Source organism: Macaca thibetana, chromosome 14 (assembly GCF_024542745.1).
Source record: "Macaca thibetana thibetana isolate TM-01 chromosome 14, ASM2454274v1, whole genome shotgun sequence".
NCBI classification, from domain to species: domain Eukaryota; kingdom Metazoa; phylum Chordata; class Mammalia; order Primates; family Cercopithecidae; genus Macaca; species Macaca thibetana.
In genome coordinates this window covers 9040265-9057927 of record NC_065591.1, presented here as the reverse complement: position 1 = coordinate 9057927, position 17663 = coordinate 9040265, and the positions used below count along the sequence as shown (strand labels likewise).

At 48.9% G+C, this 17663-nt stretch overlaps 2 protein-coding genes across 6 annotated transcripts in view; one reads left to right on the top strand and one right to left on the bottom strand.

Annotated features, from left to right (window-relative positions):
- POLA2 (DNA polymerase alpha 2, accessory subunit) overlaps window positions 1-17600 on the top strand; it is a 38835-nt gene extending 21235 nt beyond the window's left edge. For 3 of the 4 annotated variants that reach the window (XM_050757180.1, XM_050757181.1, XM_050757177.1), the window contains 11 exons: window positions 107-262; window positions 1103-1165; window positions 2229-2271; window positions 6414-6538; window positions 8696-8734; window positions 9777-9850; window positions 14135-14243; window positions 14541-14647; window positions 15523-15582; window positions 15846-15972; window positions 17106-17600. In XM_050757180.1, coding sequence (XP_050613137.1) covers window positions 107-262; window positions 1103-1165; window positions 2229-2271; window positions 6414-6538; window positions 8696-8734; window positions 9777-9850; window positions 14135-14243; window positions 14541-14647; window positions 15523-15582; window positions 15846-15972; window positions 17106-17255 — 1053 coding nt within the window. In that variant the 3' untranslated portion in view covers window positions 17256-17600. The remainder of the gene's footprint in view (window positions 1-106; window positions 263-1102; window positions 1166-2228; window positions 2272-6413; window positions 6539-8695; window positions 8735-9776; window positions 9851-14134; window positions 14244-14540; window positions 14648-15522; window positions 15583-15845; window positions 15973-17105) is intronic. The other variant, XM_050757178.1, reaches the window with a different exon arrangement.
- FAU (FAU ubiquitin like and ribosomal protein S30 fusion) overlaps window positions 1-17663 on the bottom strand; it is a 231467-nt gene that overhangs the window by 159627 nt on the left and 54177 nt on the right. The window contains exon 1 of one of the 2 annotated variants that reach the window (XM_050757347.1): window positions 2146-2155. The exons of the other annotated variant lie outside the window; for it this stretch is intronic. The gene's annotated coding sequence lies outside the window, so the exon portion shown is untranslated. Of the gene's footprint in view, window positions 1-2145; window positions 2156-17663 lie in introns of those variants that run through there. 2 annotated transcript variants of the gene reach the window in all.

Here is a 17663-nt window from a genome sequence, read left to right as displayed (position 1 = left end):
TGTATTTGTTGTTTGCAGTTTGTTTTGCTATTCATCCTATTGACTTCAGATTTTGAGCTCCTGCTCCAAAGACTGTCATTCTTATGCTGTGACCTTCCTTTGGTAGGAGCCTGTCACTCTGCTGGGCCAGATTGGCTGTGATAGCAACGGGAAACTGAACAACAAGTCAGTGATTCTCGAGGGAGACCGGGAACATTCCTCGGGTGCTCAAATCCCAGTGGATTTATCTGAGCTTAAGGAATATTCTCTGTTTCCCGGACAGGTGAGATTGGAGGAGTTCCACCAGGATGCAGGTGCACTCTTTACTCCTGAAGAGTACGTGCTGTGCCATGTGCAGCTGCTCCTTAGTTCCTGTCTCTGCTGCCATGGGGTGTGGGTGGAGCACATGCCCCAGAGCAGACACCACTGTTGGGATTTCCATTTCCCCCATGCTCTGACCGAGGCTCTGGGACCCAACTGCCCAGCCTCAAATCCTAACTCCCCACTCCATGAGGTGCATACCTGTGGGCAAGGTACTTAACCATCTAAACCACAGTGTCTTCACTCACAACATGGAAATAATAATTCTTACCTCATAGGATTGTTGTGAAAATTAAATCACGTATGTAGAGCATAATTATTATTACTAATGCAACGCCCTTAATTTGTTTTCTGCAAAAATGCCCTAAGTTTATGATTACAGATTAAAAGTAGTTGGACAATGCTTTTTTTTTTTTTTTTTTTTTTTTTTTGAGACGGAGTCTCGCTCTGTGCCCCAGGCTGGAGTGCAGTGGCGCAATTTCGGCTCACTGAAAGCTCCGCCTCCCAGGTTCACGCCATTCTCCTGCCTCAGCCTCCTGAGTAGCTGGGACTACAGGCGCCCGCCACTGCGCCCGGCTAATTTTTTGTATTTTTAGTAGAGACGGGGTTTCACCGTGTTAGCCAGGATGGTCTCGATCTCCTGACCTTGTGATCCGCCCGCCTCGGCCTCCCAAAGTGCTGGGATTACAGGCATGAGCCACCGCGCCCGGCCTGGACAATGCTTTTAACTGCCTCAAAATAATGTATTCCAGACCTCGTTGATCTCCACTGCTTAGCAATCCTGTTTGTTTTTGTCTTTCAGGTTGTAATTATGGAAGGAATCAACACCACTGGTAGGAAACTTGTTGCCACCAAACTCTATGAGGTACACAGCGTACCCCCACTTGCCTCTTGGTTTGCTTCAGGCAAAGTGTGTCTGGAAGCTGTCTGTTCTAGAAACTGGTCCTTTTTAGGAGCCCATTTATTTGTTAGTCAGTTCTCCATCTGTAAGTGGAAATCTACCCCTGGGCCAGGGGTCAGCAAACTCTTTCTGTAAAGGGCCAGACAGTAATTCTTTTAGACTTTGTAGCTACGTGGTCTCTGTCACAATGACTCAACTCTGCCTTTGTCTACAAAAGCAGCCACAGAGAACTCTTAAACAGATGACTGTGGCTGTGTTCCAATAAAACTTTATTTAAATAGTGGGCTAGAGCCAGATTTGGCCCAGAGGCCATAAGCTTACCTATCCCTGCTCTAGGCAACAATCCTCCAGAGATTTTCATAGAATGCCAGGAAAAGTAGCAAGACACCCTCCCATTCTTGCCTAGAAGTACACTGATACTTTAGGTACCTGTTTTGCTCCCACTTGTCGCTGGGTGTTTTATGACAATTGCGTAGTGACCTCCGATTACCTGGGTTTCTTCGCCCTCTGAGCAGTATAGAAAAATGGCAGGTCCTGGCCGGGCGTGGTAACTCACGCCTGTAATCCCAGCACTTTGGGAGGCCAAGGCGGGTGGATCACAAGGTCAGGAAATCGAGACCATCCTGGCTAACACAATGAAACCCCATCTCTACTAAAAATATAAAAAATTAGCCAGGCGTGGCGGCGTGTGCCTGTAGTCCCAGCTACTCGGGAGGCTGAGGCAGGAGAATGGCATGAACCCGGGAGGCAGAGCTTGCAGTGAGCCAAAATGGCACCACTGCACTCCAGCCTGGGTGACAGAGCGAGACTCCATCTCAAAAAAAAAGAAAAGGAAAGAAAGAAAAGAAAAATGGCAGGTCCCATCAGATCCAAGGAGCAAGACAGAGGCACATCCTTCCCCTGCCCTCGCTCCTCCCCACTGTCCTCCCATCACACCTGCACCACCCCCCAACCCGGTGCCCTCCCCTTTCCTCACCAAGGTGATGCCTGGTGCAAGACCTTACTTGAGCTTTTCACTTGTTTTTAGGGTGTGCCACTTCCATTTTATCAGCCCACTGAAGAGGATGGAGGTGAGTTTCAGTTCAAATACTGTTTTTGCAAACAGTGAGGGTGGTAGACATGAGTCCAGGAGTACAGTTTCCTGAGCCCAAGAAAGCTGCAGAAGCTGCTGAAGAGCAATGTGACCAAGCGGTGAGGGTACCACCATCAGTGAGTTCGTAGGTTTTTTGTCACAAGACCCCTGATCTGAGCCCAGTGAGCGTTGGTCGTGCTGTCACCTGAGTTCTGCCTACATGAAGCATGTTGTTTAAAGACTAATGTCTAACAGGTATTTTTGAAGGTTGCCTTGGAAAGGAAAAAGATGTACAATTTCAAGAAGAATTTCTTTACATGCAGTGTGGGCCAGATGCAGTGGCTCACACCTGTATTCCCAACACTTTGGGGGGCCAAGGTGGGAGGATCACCTGAGGCCAGGAGTTGGAGACTAGCCTGGGCAATATAGGGAGACCCTGTCTCTACTAAAAATTATAAAATTTAGCTGGGCTGGTGGTGCGTGCCTGTAGTCCTAGCTAATCAGAGGCTGAAACAGGAGAATTGCCTAAGCCCAGGAGTTCAAGGTTGCAGTGAGCTATGGTAACACCACTGCACTCCAGCCTGGGTGACAGAGCAAGACTGGCTCTTAAAAAAAAATTAGAATTAATTAATTTTTTGAAAATGTAATGTGGCATCCTGGATTGAATCCTTGAAGAGAAAGGGAACATCAGTGGAACAACTAGCAACGTCTGAGTAAAGCCAGGAATTTGCTTTTTTATTTTTCTGGCTCTAACACTCAACCTCGAAAATCCAGGAATTTGGTTACCAGTGATATACCAGCATTAATGCCTTAATTTTGACAAATGTTCATGGTTACCTAACATGTTAAGATTGGGGGCCCTCTGGTGAAAGACACACAGGAACTCTGTACTATCTTTGTAACTTTTCTACAATTCTAAATTTGTTCTAAAGTGAAAACTTAAAAATAATTTCTTTTTTTTCTTTTTGGTTTTTTTTTTTTTTTTTTGAAATGGAGTCTCGCTCTGTCCCCCAGGCTGGAGTGCAGTGGCAAGATCTCGGCTCACTGCAAGCTCTGCCTCCTGGGTTCAAGCGATTCTCCTGCCTTAGCCTCCCAAGTAGCTGGGATTACAGGTATGTGCCACCACGCCTGGCTAATTTTGCATTTTTAGTAGAGATAGGGTTTCTCCATGTTGGTCAGGCTGGTCTCAAACTCCCAAACTCAGGTGATCTGCCCACCTTGGCCTCCCAAAGTGCTGGGATTACAGGCATAAGTTACCACACCCAACTCTCAAGGCATGCTTGTAAGCACAGTGGAGCACTGTTCAGGATTAGCAACCAGATCACTGACACTAGCATGTTGTCAACACACCATGCATGTAACAGTGGCCAGAGCCATTCTTGGAGATGACCTAGAATCAGGAGTGAAATTTAGGACTCTGTTATATTGCACATTTTATCAGAAAATACAAGTTTGGCCGGGCGTGGTGGCTCACGCTGGGGCAGGAGTATTGCTTGACCACAGGAGTTTGAGACCAGCCTGGGCAACATGGTGGAACCTCGTGTCTACAAAAAGTACAAAAAATTAGGCCGGGCGCGGTGGTTCACGCCTGTAATCTCACCACTTTGGGAGGCCGACGTGGGCGGATGACAAGGTCAGGAGATAGAGACCATTCTGGCCAACAAGCTGAAACCCCATTTCTACTAAAAATACAAAAATTAGCTGGGCGTGGCAGCGTGTGCCTATAATCCCAGCTACTCAGGAGGCTGAGACAGGAGAATCACTTGAACCTGGGAGGTAGAGGTTACAGTGAGTGGAGATCGCCACTGAACTCCAGCCTGGCGACAGAGCTAGATTCTGTCTCAAAAAAAAAAAAAAAAAAAAAAAAAAATCAGCTGGGTGTGGGCATGGTGGCATGTGCCTATAGTCCCAGCAACTCGGAAGGCTAAGGTGGGAGGATCACTCTCCTGAGTCCAGGAGGTCAAGGCTGCCTTGAGCCATGATCATACCACCACTGCACTCCAGCCTAGGAGTCAGAGTGAGACCCTATCTCAAAAAAGAAAAAAAAGAAAATACACAAGGGTGGCATGCTGGTATTAGGTCAACTTCAGGTAATGAAATCAACCTGGCTGAGATACCAGGAGCCTGAGCTGTGTACCAGGGAAGCCTTTGGAAACAGTTTAACAGGTTGTTAATGAACTTTTGTATAATTATACGAGGCACTCATGGAGATACAGAATAAGACATGGCCCTCGCCCTCCAGAGACTCACTGCTTACACTGGGGCTCACATCTCCTGTAGGCTTCTCAGAGCCAAACTTAACTTTGTCCCTACCCCACCACCACATGAAACCTACTCTTCCCCTTGAATGCTTTGTCAGTTCATGGTATTACTACTATGATAGACTCAATTATAGCCCCAGGAATCCCTGGAACCTGTGAATATTTTACCTTTTGTCATAAAGGAGACTTTGCCCGTGTGATTAAGTTAAGGCTGTTGAGATGGGGGATTAGCCTGGATTATCCAGGTGGGCCCACTGTAATCACAAGGGTCCTTATAAGAGGAATGGCAAGAGAATCAGAGTCAGAGCTTGGAAATGTTAGGCTGCTGTGATTTGAGGAAGCCAAAAGAAAAATTTTATTTCAAAATAGAGAAATCTTAGGCTTCTGGCTTTGCCGCTGAAGGTGGGGCCATGAACCAGGGAATGCAGGTGGCCTCTGGAAGCTGGGAAAGGCAAGGAAATGGATTCTTCTCTAAAACCTCCAGACAGGAGGAACTCAGCCCTGCCCATACCTTCAGTTTAGGATTTTTGACCTCTGGAACTGTAATATAATAAATTCGTAGGCTTTTTTTTGAGACAGAGTCTCACTGGAGTGCAGTGGGCATGAGCTGTGATCACAGCTCACTGCAGCCTCAACCTCCCGGGCTCAAGCAATCCTCCCACTTCGGCCTCCCAAGTAGCTAGGACTGTAGGCTCAGGAGGTACGCACCACCCTGTCCAGCTAATTTTTGTATTTTTTGTGGAAACAGGGTTTCACCATGTTGCCCAGGTTGGTCTCAACCTCCTGAGCTGAAGGTATCCTCCCGCCTTAGCCTCTCAAAGTACTGAAATTACAGGTGTTGTGCCGCCACACCCGGCCAAATTCGTGTTGTCTTAAGGCACTAAGTTTGTGAAAACTTTTTATAGCAACAATAGGAAACTAACACAACCGCATGTTAAGAAGCCTGGGATCTTTGGATTTTGTTGTTGTGAGCCACAGAAACTGACTCAGACTAACAAGAAAGCAGGAATTTATTAGGGGAGATCCAGGTAGCTCACAGACTGGACAAGTGGCTAGAAACCCAGGCTTGGAACCAGGATGAGAGCCCAGGAACTCTAGCATCCAGGTAGCAGGAATTCCCCAGCTGTCTCATCTGGGCACCTCGGCTGGAATAGGTTAGCTGTAATCTTTTTTCTCTCCTTGGATTGTTCACCTCAAGATTGCACACCCTGGGAGGAGAGTGTGAATGGCCTAAACTGGGTCATGTGCCTGCCCTTGGCTAGAGGAAGACAGAGCACCTGATTTACAGGCCCATGTAGACTGCCTTGTGGAGAGGAGGGCTGATTCTCCAAAAGGAAAGCAGCTGCTGTTAGGAAAAGGACAAAGCGTGATGGGTGGCCCCTGCACCCCGTCACCCGGGAGTCTCCCGTTCCAGTCTCCCGTTCCCCAGCCTGTCTTTCTGGGCTTTTCAGTACCCCATATTCTCCAGCCACACTGGACCACCAGACGTTTCCTAACACTGAGCACACTCAGGTCTCAGTGCTGTCCTGTACCCTGCCTTGCCCTTGATCCCCCAAAATTCTCAAACGTGTTAGCAAATTCCACCTTGGTAAATTCTTTACTGACTGCCACTTTCCTCAAATCTTTCATGTGCACTGCTTGTAAAGTTTCTAGTGCGTGTTCTAGGTATTTGTGTTCCTGCCTGTCTCTCTGACTCTACCACCTAGTGGTGTGTTCTTAGAGGATGGACTTGAGGTCTTCCTTACCTTGGGTCCCCAGAGTTGCACACATAAAGGACTCATTGAGTTGAATCCTGTGGCATTTCCCCTAATTGTCCTTTCTCCTCCCACCATTCTAATACTAGTCCTCTTCTAATCAAGACCTACAACCTCTGTCTTAGACTTTGAGCAAAGCATGGTCCTGGTTGCCTGTGGGCCATACACCACGTCTGACAGCATCACGTATGACCCCCTGCTCGACCTGATTGCTGTCATCAACCATGACCGGCCAGATGTCTGCATCCTGGTAAGAGGCACCAGTGCGAAAGCTGAGGAGTCAGCCTTGGAAAATGACTTTAATGCAGTTCTAAATTTTTAGGAAGCATGTCAGTCCTTCCTTTTGGAAAATACCTTTTCATTCTTAATCTACGTCTTTGGAGAGGTATACATGATCTATGGGCCTTTGCTAGTTTTTTTGTTTTTGTTTTTTTTTTTTTTTGGAGACGGAGTCTCGCTCTGTCGCCCAGGCTGGAGTGCAGTGGCGCGATCTCGGCTCACTGCAAGCTCCGCCTCCCGGGTTCACGCCATTCTCCTGCCTCAGCCTCCCGAGTAGCTGGGACTACAGGCGCCCACAACCGCGCCCGGCTAATTTTTTGTATTTTTAGTAGAGACGGGGTTTCACCGTGGTCTCGATCTCCTGACCTTGTGATCCGCCCGCCTCGGCCTCCCAAAGTGCTGGGATTACAGGCGTGAGCCACCGTGCCCGGCCCTTTGCTAGTTTTAAAAGCCCAACTTTGGCTGGGCACAGTGGCTCACGCCTGTAATCCTAACACTTTGGGAGGCCGAGGTGTGTGGATCACTTGAGAGCAGGAGTTCTTTTTTTTTTTTTTTTTTTTTGAGACGGAGTCTCACTCTGTCGCCCAGGCTGGAGTGCAGTGGCCGGATCTCAGCTCACTGCAAGCTCCGCCTCCCGGGTTCACGCCATTCTCCTGCCTCAGCCTCCCGAGTAGCTGGGACTACAGGCGCCCGCCGCCTCGCCCGGCTAATTTTTTGTATTTTTTAGTAGAGATGGGGTTTCACCATGTTAGCCAGGATGGTCTCGATCTCCTGACCTCGTGATCCGCCCGTCTCGGCCTCCCAAAGTGCTGGGATTACAGGCTTGAGCCACCGCGCCCGGCCAAGAGCAGGAGTTCTAAGCCAGCCTGGCCAACATGGTGAAACCCCATCTCTACTAAAAATACAAAAAAAAAATTAGCTGGGTGTGGTGACAGGCGCCTGTAATCCCAGCTACTTGGGAGGCTGAGGCAGGAGAATTGCTTGATCCTGGGAGGCAGAGGTTGCAGTGAGCTGAGATTGCACCATTGCCCTCCAGCCTGGGCAACAGAGTGAGACTCCATCTCAAAAAATAAAAGGTCAACTTTTTTTTTTCCCACCCTTTGTTGATTTTACAGTATTTTTTTTTTTTTTTTTTTTTTTTTTTTTTTTTTTTTTTTGAGACGGAGTCTCGCTCTGGCACCCAGGCTGGAGTGCAGTGGCCGGATCTCAGCTCACTGCAAGCTCCGCCTCCCGGGTTCACGCCATTCTCCTGCCTCAGCCTCCGGAGTAGCTGGGACTACAGGCGCCCGCCACCTCGCCCGGCTAGTTTTTTGTATTTTTTTAGTAGAGACGGGGTTTCACCATGTTAGCTAGGATGGTCTTGATCTTGTGACCTCGTGATCCGCCCGTCTCGGCCTCCCAAAGTGCTGGGATTACAGGCTTGAGCCACCACACCCGGCCTACAGTATTCTTACCTCTTTCTCATTACTCCAACTTCTGAACTAATCTCTTTTTAAAGCTCAAAATACTACTATTAGTATGGTGATCAATTTCCCTTGCTAGGTTTAGAAAGTCAGAAAAAAGCCCAGTGTGCTTTTTTTTTTTTTTTTTTGAGACAGTCTCTCACTCTCACCTAGGCTGGAGTGTGGTGGCGCGATCTTGGCTCACTGCAGCCTCCACCTCCTGGGCTCAAGTGATCCTCCCCATCCTCCCTATCTCAATCTTCCGAATAGCTTGGACTACAGGCACACGCCACCATGCCCAACTAATTTTTGTATTTTTTTTGTAAAGAGAGGGTTTCACCATATTGCCCAGACTGGCCTTGAACTCCTGGGCTCAGGCAATCTGCCCACCTTGGCCTCCCAAAGTGCTAGGATTACAGGCATAAGCCCAGTGTTATAGTGGGCATTAGTAATGGTTATGGGGCCCTGGGAGCCTCCCTCCATCCGGGGCACACGTGCTTCTGCCTGTGAAATTGGCTTGGCACCCCCGCCAGCCCATCTGCTAGCTGTCCCCAGGCTCTCCAGGCAGCCTTGGAGGGACAGATGGGCCCTCGGCAGAGGACTTCCAGAAGAGGTGATCCGAAGTCGTTCACAGACACAGGTGATTCTGATTTGTTCTTTTGTTGTCTTTGTTTCTCCCCTCGCAGTTTGGCCCTTTCCTGGATGCTAAGCATGAGCAGGTGGAGGTGAGTGGGCTGGGGTGGGAAGGGGTCCTGGGTACTTGCGTTCAGTCAGGCTCTCGCTTTTCTTTTCATTTTTTAATGTTTATCCCACTTTATCGCACATCTATAACAAACACATTAATTCCTGTGGCTAATCAGAAATCATTTTAGCAGGGCACTTTATTAATAAAGATCTGGAATCCGAGAGCTTCCTTTCACCAGAATACAAGGCTGTCTGGAAGCTGGGGGAGGGACATGTAAATATATCAGTCCTAATGTTCCTTTGTTTGTGATGCCTGGTGCTAAGGCACAAGAGCACTAGCACAAATGCAGGTGTCTGGCAGTCACAGGCTGCCCTGTGAAAGAACCTATCCTGGCCAATACCCCGAGCTTATAACTCATCTTGCTGTCCTTTGCATAAAACACAAATGGGGCCGGGCGCGGTGGCTCAAGCCTATAATCCCAGCACTTTGGGAGGCCGAGACGGGCGGATCACGAGGTCAGGAGATCAAGACCATCCTGGCTAACACGGTGAAACCCTGTCTCTACTAAAAATACAAAAAACTAGCCGGGCGAGGTGGCGGGCGCCTGTAGTCCCAGCTACTCGGGAGGCTGAGGCAGGAGAATGGCGTAAACCCAGGAGGCGGAGCTTGCAGTGAGCTGAGATCTGGCCACTGCACTCCAGCCTGGGCGACAGAGCGAGACTCCGCCTCAAAAAAAAAAAAAAAAAACACACAAATGGTCCTTCCTGGGACACATCCATGGCTGAGGTCTGGGACCTCTGATCCTTTGTCTCACAATACTTTACCTTCCACGGAAAATATTTCAAAGCACTCTTTCTTCCTTGTAGTCTCTCCCACACTGCATTCAAGAGAGTTAATTCCCACATCTCCCCTCCTGCCTTCAACTAGACTTAGCTCCTTAAGAAAAATACCCCATCTTTCTCATCTTTGCGTCTCCTTCAGCTCCCAGCCCAACAGCTGACATCTATGGGTCACCTAACAATGTTAAGTGAGTAAACACCAAACATCTGCTGTCTAAATTTATCTCCTTTCCTTTCTTGCAGAACTGTCTACTGACAAGTCCGTTTGAAGACATTTTCAAGCAGTGTCTACGTACAATTATTGAAGGCACAAGAAGGTCAGATTTCAAAATACTGGACAGAACCTTAAGCTTCCTAGGTTTCTCCAGAGCTTCCCATTAAGAAACTGAAACCATTTAAAAGTCATGGCAGCGCCAGGCTTAGTGGATCCACATCTGTAATCCCAGCACTTTGGGAGGCCGAGGCAGGCGCATCACCTGAGGTCAGGAGTTTGGGACCAGCCTGGCCAACATGGTAAAACCCTATCTGTACTAAAAATACAAAATTAGCCAGGCATGGTGGTGGGCACCTGTAATGCCAGCTACTGGGGAGGCTGAGGCAGGAGAATCACTTGAACCCGGGAGGCAGAGGTTACAGTGAGCCAAGATTGTGCCATTACACTCCAGCCTAGGCAAAAAGAGCAAAACTCCATCTCAAAAAAAAAAAAAAAAAGCTGGGCCTGGTGGCTCACGTACTCTGGAAGGCCAAGGCGGATGGATCACCTGAGGTCAGGAGTTCAAGACCAGCCTGACCAACATGGTGAAACCCCATCTCTACTAAAAATACAAAATGAGCTGGGCGTGGTGGCACATTCCTGTAATCCCAACTACTGGGGAGGCTGAGGCAGGCGAATCACTTGAACCCAGGAGGCAAAGGTTGCCGTGAGCCGAGATCATACCACTGCACTCCAGCCTGGGCAACAAAAACAAAACTCCTTTTCCAAAAAAAAAAAAAAAAATCATGGCAGTTCCTATTCTTTTCTTCCTTTTGCACTACTGAGATTAGCTAGAACCCTTGACCTTCAAGTGCAAGTTAAGAGGCATCTCTGTAAAACACAAAGATAAACATACTTGAAAGGACAAGGCTGCATCGGCTTTCACTGTTTGGTTGCTCTTTATCTTCTATACTTAGTTCCTTTTCTCCCTTTTGTATAAACTAATATTCCACGGGAATCTTCCCAGGATGGTTTTGAGAAGTGTTTGATGACTTACGCAGTGAAATCCTATGAGACCCCACACATCTCGTTGTGTAAGTGATTGTTTTGGGTGAGCCCAATTTCCTCCCAAGTCAGTGCTTCCCCAGGGTGCGTGGGATGCCGCCAGTGGCTACAGCTGGTGGTGACAGACACTCTCGGTGAGGGTGGGGCCTTGAATCCTTGCCACAGACCAAACAGAAGGAACTGTGAGAGGTCACAGCAGAGATGAGAGAGCTGTGCAGTTCTCATTTGAGAGGAAAGTCACTGTTCCAGGAAGAGGCTAAAGCCGAGAGTGGAAAGTTATTCGGAAATCTGACATCCTCCATTCCTGTCATTCCTGTCCCTTTCCCCCAGTGCCAGTGTTTGAAAGAAGCTGGTATAGGTGGTAGATCTCCTCATGAGATCTGCATGCCTGTAGCTGAGCTAATAAAATAGAAATGTTCCTGAGGCTAAGTGTTTAAAGACGAGTCTGTCACAAAGGTGGTTTTTAAAATAAGATGTCTAACTTTCCGCCTTTTAGCCATGAGAACTGATCCCAGAGTCAATAAGTTGTAACACTACCTTCTTGTACCGGCAGTGTGGGCCAGGATGGTAGATGGCACAGCTGGAATAAAGAACATCCCCCAACTCCCAGAATCAGAGATGTGGGTTGTGCCAGTGACAACCATGGCTGGTTCTGCCCTTTCCTCCCTCCCTCCCTCAAATGAAGGTGATGCAGGTGCCTTCCCTCTTCCCCAGATTTGCTGTGATCTTGGTCAAGTTCATCAGGCCTGGAGAGTGGTTAGAACTCCTCAGGAGATAGGCCCCCAAAACACAGGAGCAGGGCTGTGTTCTCCTTTTGTCAGCCCTTGGGGACAGGCAGGGACTGTGTCGTAGTGCCCTAACACTGGCTGGGTGCTTTCAGTTTGAGGTTGGGTTCTGTTTTTGGTTCCTTACCCCATGTGGTATTGTCAGCAGTGATAGAAATAAAGCACAGATAAGGCATTGTTATACTGGGGATGAGAACCCAGCACCACCAGGCACTTTCATCTGTGGCCAGTGTGTGCCACGAGGCAGGGGGAGCTGCCCCACCCTTCTAGAAACAGTATATAAACAGTTCTTGGGCAGAGAATTTCTTTGTATTTCTGAGAGGTCAGAAATGCAGAGCATTAAGCTGAGTCATCATGTAAAAGCCAGAGCCAGGCTAAGCGCAGGGGCTCACGCCTGTAATCCCAGCACTTTGGGAGACTGAGGCAGACAGATCACGTGAGGTCAGGAGTTCGAGACCAACCTGGCCAATATGGCAAAACCCCATCTCTACTAAAAATACAAAAATTAGCCAGGCGTGGCGGTGGGTGCTTGGGAGCTACTCGGGAGGCTGAGGCAGAATTGCTTGAACCCAGGAAGTGGAGGTTGCAATGAGCCGAGATTGCACCACTGCACTCCAGCCTGGGTGACAGAGCAAGACTCCATCTCAAAAAAAAAAAGAAAAAAAAAAAAGAGCCAGTGAGAAAGCACCTCAGAGGAAGCAAGCAGAGCCCGCGGTTCTCATCCTGTTTGCGGGAGCAGCTGGAGGACCCTCCCTCTGTGACGTATGAGGTTGTGCAATGCTGAGCATAGTTGGGATTTTTTTCTGATCCCTCCTTCTATAGCCGGTTTCTAACCATGAGCAGGAAGGCTATTTCTTCCTTAACTATTGCCCTTCCAAAGCCTGCTGAAACAGGGCAGTTTTGTCCCTTGAGAGCAGCCAGCTGCACCTCAGTTCATTGTGTTCATCACAGATGTCAAGCCCTTGAGATGTGGAGCACAGATTGTCCCATTCAAGTTACCCTGTGGCTTGTTTACCAGACCCTGGCACCCAAATGGTGGACTGGATCATCCTAGTGAGCTTTTCAGTGTCAAAGGAACAATAATGAATATGTAAACACCTTTGGTCTCAGGATTCTGATTTTCTGTTGTAGAAGTCTCAGTTCGCACTCTGAGAGGACGCCACAGTGATAAGGGTGACAGCTGTCACCAGCACCTTTATCACATGTCAAAGTGTACGTATGCCTGAGAAGTCCACACATTTTAAGCAGGAGACGGAGATGGAAGTGAGAGCTATTGGTGGATTTTAAACATGCCCGCAAAGTAACACTTTATGCCTATTTGATTTATAAATGGCCCCTCTGCCAAGGTCAGCAAAGAGAACCAAGGAAACGGGACTTTCTTTCTCTTTTGTATGGCTGGGAAAAATAAATAGTTGGCCCCCAGAGTTACAACTTTCTTCTTCACTTGCATGTTGTAACCCTAGAGATTCTCCTGCTCCATCAAAGGAAACATCTGCTGTCATCTGTGCTTTTACTGTTGCTGTTAAATATTTCTTTCATTTTTGCAAGATAGCCTGCTGAGAAATAGAAACTCAGGGCATTACTTCCATGTGTGAGAGGGGAGGGATGCGATGGCTCAGGGAGAGGCCGCTTGGGCTTTTCCGCCTCCCGCTGGAAATGTCTGTGTCTTGATTGTCCAGTAATTATGGCCCAGTGTTCAGTCAGTCAGAGGGTTTCAGCTGGATCTTCTAAATACGAAGGCAGGCCAGGCGTGGTGGCTGACGCGTGTAATCCCAATGCTTTGGGAGGCCAAGGTGGGTGGATCACTTGAGGCCAGGAGTTCGAGACCAGCTTGGCCAACCCTGTCTCTACTAAAAATACAAAATTAGCTGGGTGTGGTGGTGTGCACCTGTAGTTCCAGCTACTCGGGAGGCTGAGATACAGGTATCACTTGAACCCAGGAAATGTAGGTTGCAGTGAGCCCACATCATGCCACTGCAGTCTGGCCTGGGTGACAGAGTGAGGCTCTGTCTCAAAAAGAAAACAAAAAAACGGCAGTCTCAGGGTCTTTTTGGTACACTGCCTTCTCCCTAGGAAAGATGCCCCAGCTCCGTGCACTCTGCCAAGGTGTGGCAGGGACACTGTTTAATGCCTGCAAGCTACACTTGCTTAGAAGGTGTAATGAGTCCAAGCTGTGGTTTAAACTCTGGCTCTGAGGCTGTGATTTTTTATTCGCATCCTTATCTTTCTAGATTTTCTAGATCTCCATTTCTTTGCCCCTTTTTCTGCCAAACAATAGTCTCCATCCTCTTGGGAGAAAGCCACACAGAGCAACAAGAAAGTGTCCCAGGCAATCGGAGCCTGTCCAGATGGATGGGTGTGAAGTAGAACAAATTGTCCTTCACTCCCAGTGTCCCATGGGAAACAGCGTCTCTGTTCATAACAGAGTGCAATTCTGAGCTGCCTGCCTGGAAGTGGGCTCTGCCTCCAGCCCTGAGGCATCTTGCCTGTTGCGCAGCTGTTCTAACTCAACCGCACTCACTTTTCTCCCTCTTCTGTTTGTTCTTTTGCCATACTAGCTCCGGCTCCCACCTTGTCTTTGTCCCATCGTTGAGAGATGTGCACCATGAGCCTGTGTACCCCCAGCCACCTTTCAGCTACTCCGATCTGTCTCGAGAGGACAAAAAGGTAGCAGTACCCACTCCTTGACCAGCAGGCAGCCAGAATCCAGCATGCCTCTGCCACTGGCTCTGGCCCTGGCCCTGAAGGGGAGGGTGGAGAGGCCTCTTTAGAGCATGCGTACAGCCTGAATCTTAAACTCTTTTTTTTTTTTTTTAAACAAGCAAATGTGTCTATAAGTTTGATGTATGTTGGTTTGGTCCCCTTTTCCGTGGTCTCCCCAGCCCTCAGACAACCCCCACTTTCATGGGAAGATGTTTCTAGCTTTGGCGTACAAATATTTGTTCCAATCTGTTCTCATTTTAGCAAGTACAGTTTGTGTCCGAGCCCTGCAGCCTGTCCATAAATGGAGTGATCTTTGGCCTGACGTCTACGGATCTGCTGTTCCACCTGGGGGCCGAGGAGATCAGTAGGTAAGAAGTATGTTCCAGGCCCCAAGCAAGATGACTGGCTTTCTGGTCCCAGCCCTTTCTGCAGCCAAGAAAATCAAGGGGATGCTTGACAGTCTTGACCAGAGAGTCCTGAAAGCAGCAAGCTGTGCCCGACCCTCTGGCCACCTGAGTTTCTCTGTACCCAAGGGGAGGGGTTGGTTGGATGCATTAGTTTCTGTTACCACCTCTCTAAACTGCATTTGAGACCCCAAAGAACCACGTCCATTCTGTCTTTGCACTTAAAGGCATCGAAATTCATCTACATTTTCTTTTCTGCTCCTGTTTTTTTCATTTCCCAAATTTGTGACCTGAAAACAAATGTGGACATCCTGTTTGTGGAGGATAAACTGGGAATTTTCTCTGAAGGGCTTTCTTCATTACTAGTACAACATCCAGCTCTGCAGATAATCAGGCCCTGCCAAATTTGTTGAGTTGATGTTGGGCAGCTCCGTTCTGCCGTCATCCTTGATGGGAAGGGGCGTGTGAAGCGACTCTCGTGTGAAGCAAGACGGGTGTGGCTCCTTGGCTGAGGTTTGAGATCGAGTCAGCCTGGCTACACGCCCGCCTCACAATGGTGCCAACTTTGCATCCTCTTGCACAGCACGGTGCTGGCTAATGGCCCTCCTTGATCTTGATTACGAGGGATTCCTGTGCTTTCCCTTCTCAACCCGGTGTCCTATGTCCGTCCTCATGTGGGGACAGACCAAGCTCCTTGTGGGTGGGTCTTTAAACTTCCCCAGATGCATCCTCCTCTTGTCACTGGGCCTCTCTCTGGTTTATTAAATTCTCCGGTCCTCCCTGAAGAGAAATGGGCTGAAAAACAGGGTTCTGTGTTCGTGCTTTCTTTTCTTTCCCAGTTCTTCTGGAACTTCAGACAGATTCAGCCGAATACTCAAGCACATCCTGACCCAGAGAAGGTGAGCTTGCCGCTGGGACCCCTGACTGTGGAGAGAGTGCCTTGGGTTCATGAAGCTATGACAAGCATGACTATAAGAGCCTTCACCAGGCTACCAGCAGGGAACTTTACCCTGTGATGACAAGCCTGCATTCTGCCCCCACACACAGAGAAAAAGTCGGTCTGCGGACGCCAGCAGCACGGAAGCCAGTACCTAGGGGGACTCTGTCTGAGAAGGGGGCCCCTCAGTCTGCTACTGCTGACCATTTCTCTCTGTCTCTGTAGCTACTACCCGCTCTACCCACCCCAAGAAGACATGGCCATTGACTATGAGACGTTCTATGTCTACGCACAGCTGCCTGTCACCCCAGATGTCCTTATCATCCCGTCAGAGCTGAGATACTTCGTGAAGGTAGGTTTGTACTCTGCTTTTTCCCAGAAACACCAGAACCCAGTCTTTGATTTTCCCTTCTGGACCACCTGGCACTCACCCCTCATGGGTCTGCTGAGGGGGATGGGGCCTCTAGCACCCTGCCCTGTGGCCTTGTTTCTGTGGGGAGGTGGTGGGACCAGAAAACAAACAACTCTGTCAGTAAAATGCTTGAGTAAATAGTGTCCCCTCCTCCCTCCCCAAGAGAACAGGAGCCCAGGTGACTAGGAAGGCCCTCAACTGAGGGCTTTTACCAGGCCACATCAAGGTGACCTGGGGAAGATTTCAGTGTACACTTGCCTGTCCTGTGCCTCCCAAATTCTGATACGACCTCCAAGTGGGCTCAGCTGGGAATACCTTGAAGAAGCTATCAGGTCATTCTGATCTCTGCCACCCTTCACCCTGCCTGCCTTGGAGTTAGGTCCCTTACAGGGAATCTGCCCAGACCAGTCCCACTCTTGCCAAACAAGAGCTAGTTCAACCTCAAGGGGTTAAAAAAGGGAAAAAAAAAAAGTTTTTCACATGGGAAAGCAGTAAACAGCTAGATCAGGTTTGTCTCCAAGTTTGGGGGCTGATTATCATTCTGCCAAGTCACCTCATTCTTCTGTTTGAAATACTTAAAAGGAATTCAAAGCTTTCTAGTAACAAGTTAACATATGTGACGGAGGCTGGGTGCAGTGGTTGACAATTGTAATCCCAGCACTTTGGGAGGCCAAAGTGGATGGATCACCTGAGGTCAGGAGTCTGAGACCAGCCTGGCCAACATGGTAAAACCCCATCTCTACTACAAATACAAAAATTAGCCAGGCATGGTGGTGTGCACCTGTAATCCCAGCTACCTGGGAGGCTGAGGCAGGAGAATCGCTGGAACCCAGGAGGTGGAGGCTGCAGTGAGCTGAGATCTTGCCACTGCACTCCAGCCTGGGCAACAGAGAGAGACTCTGTCTCAAAAAAAAAAAAAAAAAAAAAAGACTGAAAATGTGTCTGGTTGTCTGTCTTCATTTCCATTTTGTAAAACCCTCTTTGGGGTCCAGCCATCTGATGTCACTTCTTTTTCACATTGGTTCCCAGTTAGTTAAGGCCTCCAAACCTGTCTCCCCTTCTCTCCTCCCCAGGATGTCCTCGGCTGTGTCTGTGTGAACCCTGGGCGCCTTACCAAGGGGCAGGTGGGAGGCACCTTCGCCCGACTCTACCTCAGGAGGCCAGCGGTGGACGGAGTGGAGAGGCAGAGTCCGTGCGTTGCCGCGCAGGTCGTCAGGATCTGAGGCTTCTGTCCTCTGCTGTGTGGGCCCTTAAAGTCTTAGCCAAGAGCCAAGACGTAGCCCTGTGACAAGGTGAACAGTTGGGTAGGAAAGGAGAGAGGAGCCAGCCAGGGAGGGGCAGCTGCAGGGACCAGGCCCAGCAGGGAGGGCTCGTGCAGCCGGGCTTGCCTGTGAGTGGAGCCTCTCCTGGAAGGAGGCTGTTGCCTCTCAGTCCATGCTCCAGGTACAGAAGTAAGCCAGCTGTGGATCCCGCCCACTCAGAAAAGGCGAGAAGGCTTTGTGATTTTCTGCATGAATCAAACGCAGAAACAACTTTTGGAGAAATTAAATTCTGAGTGTGACTTCTGAGTTTGACCTTTCTTCTATTTTCTTTATCCTGGTAGTAGACAGAGAATGTTGCCTATTTGACCT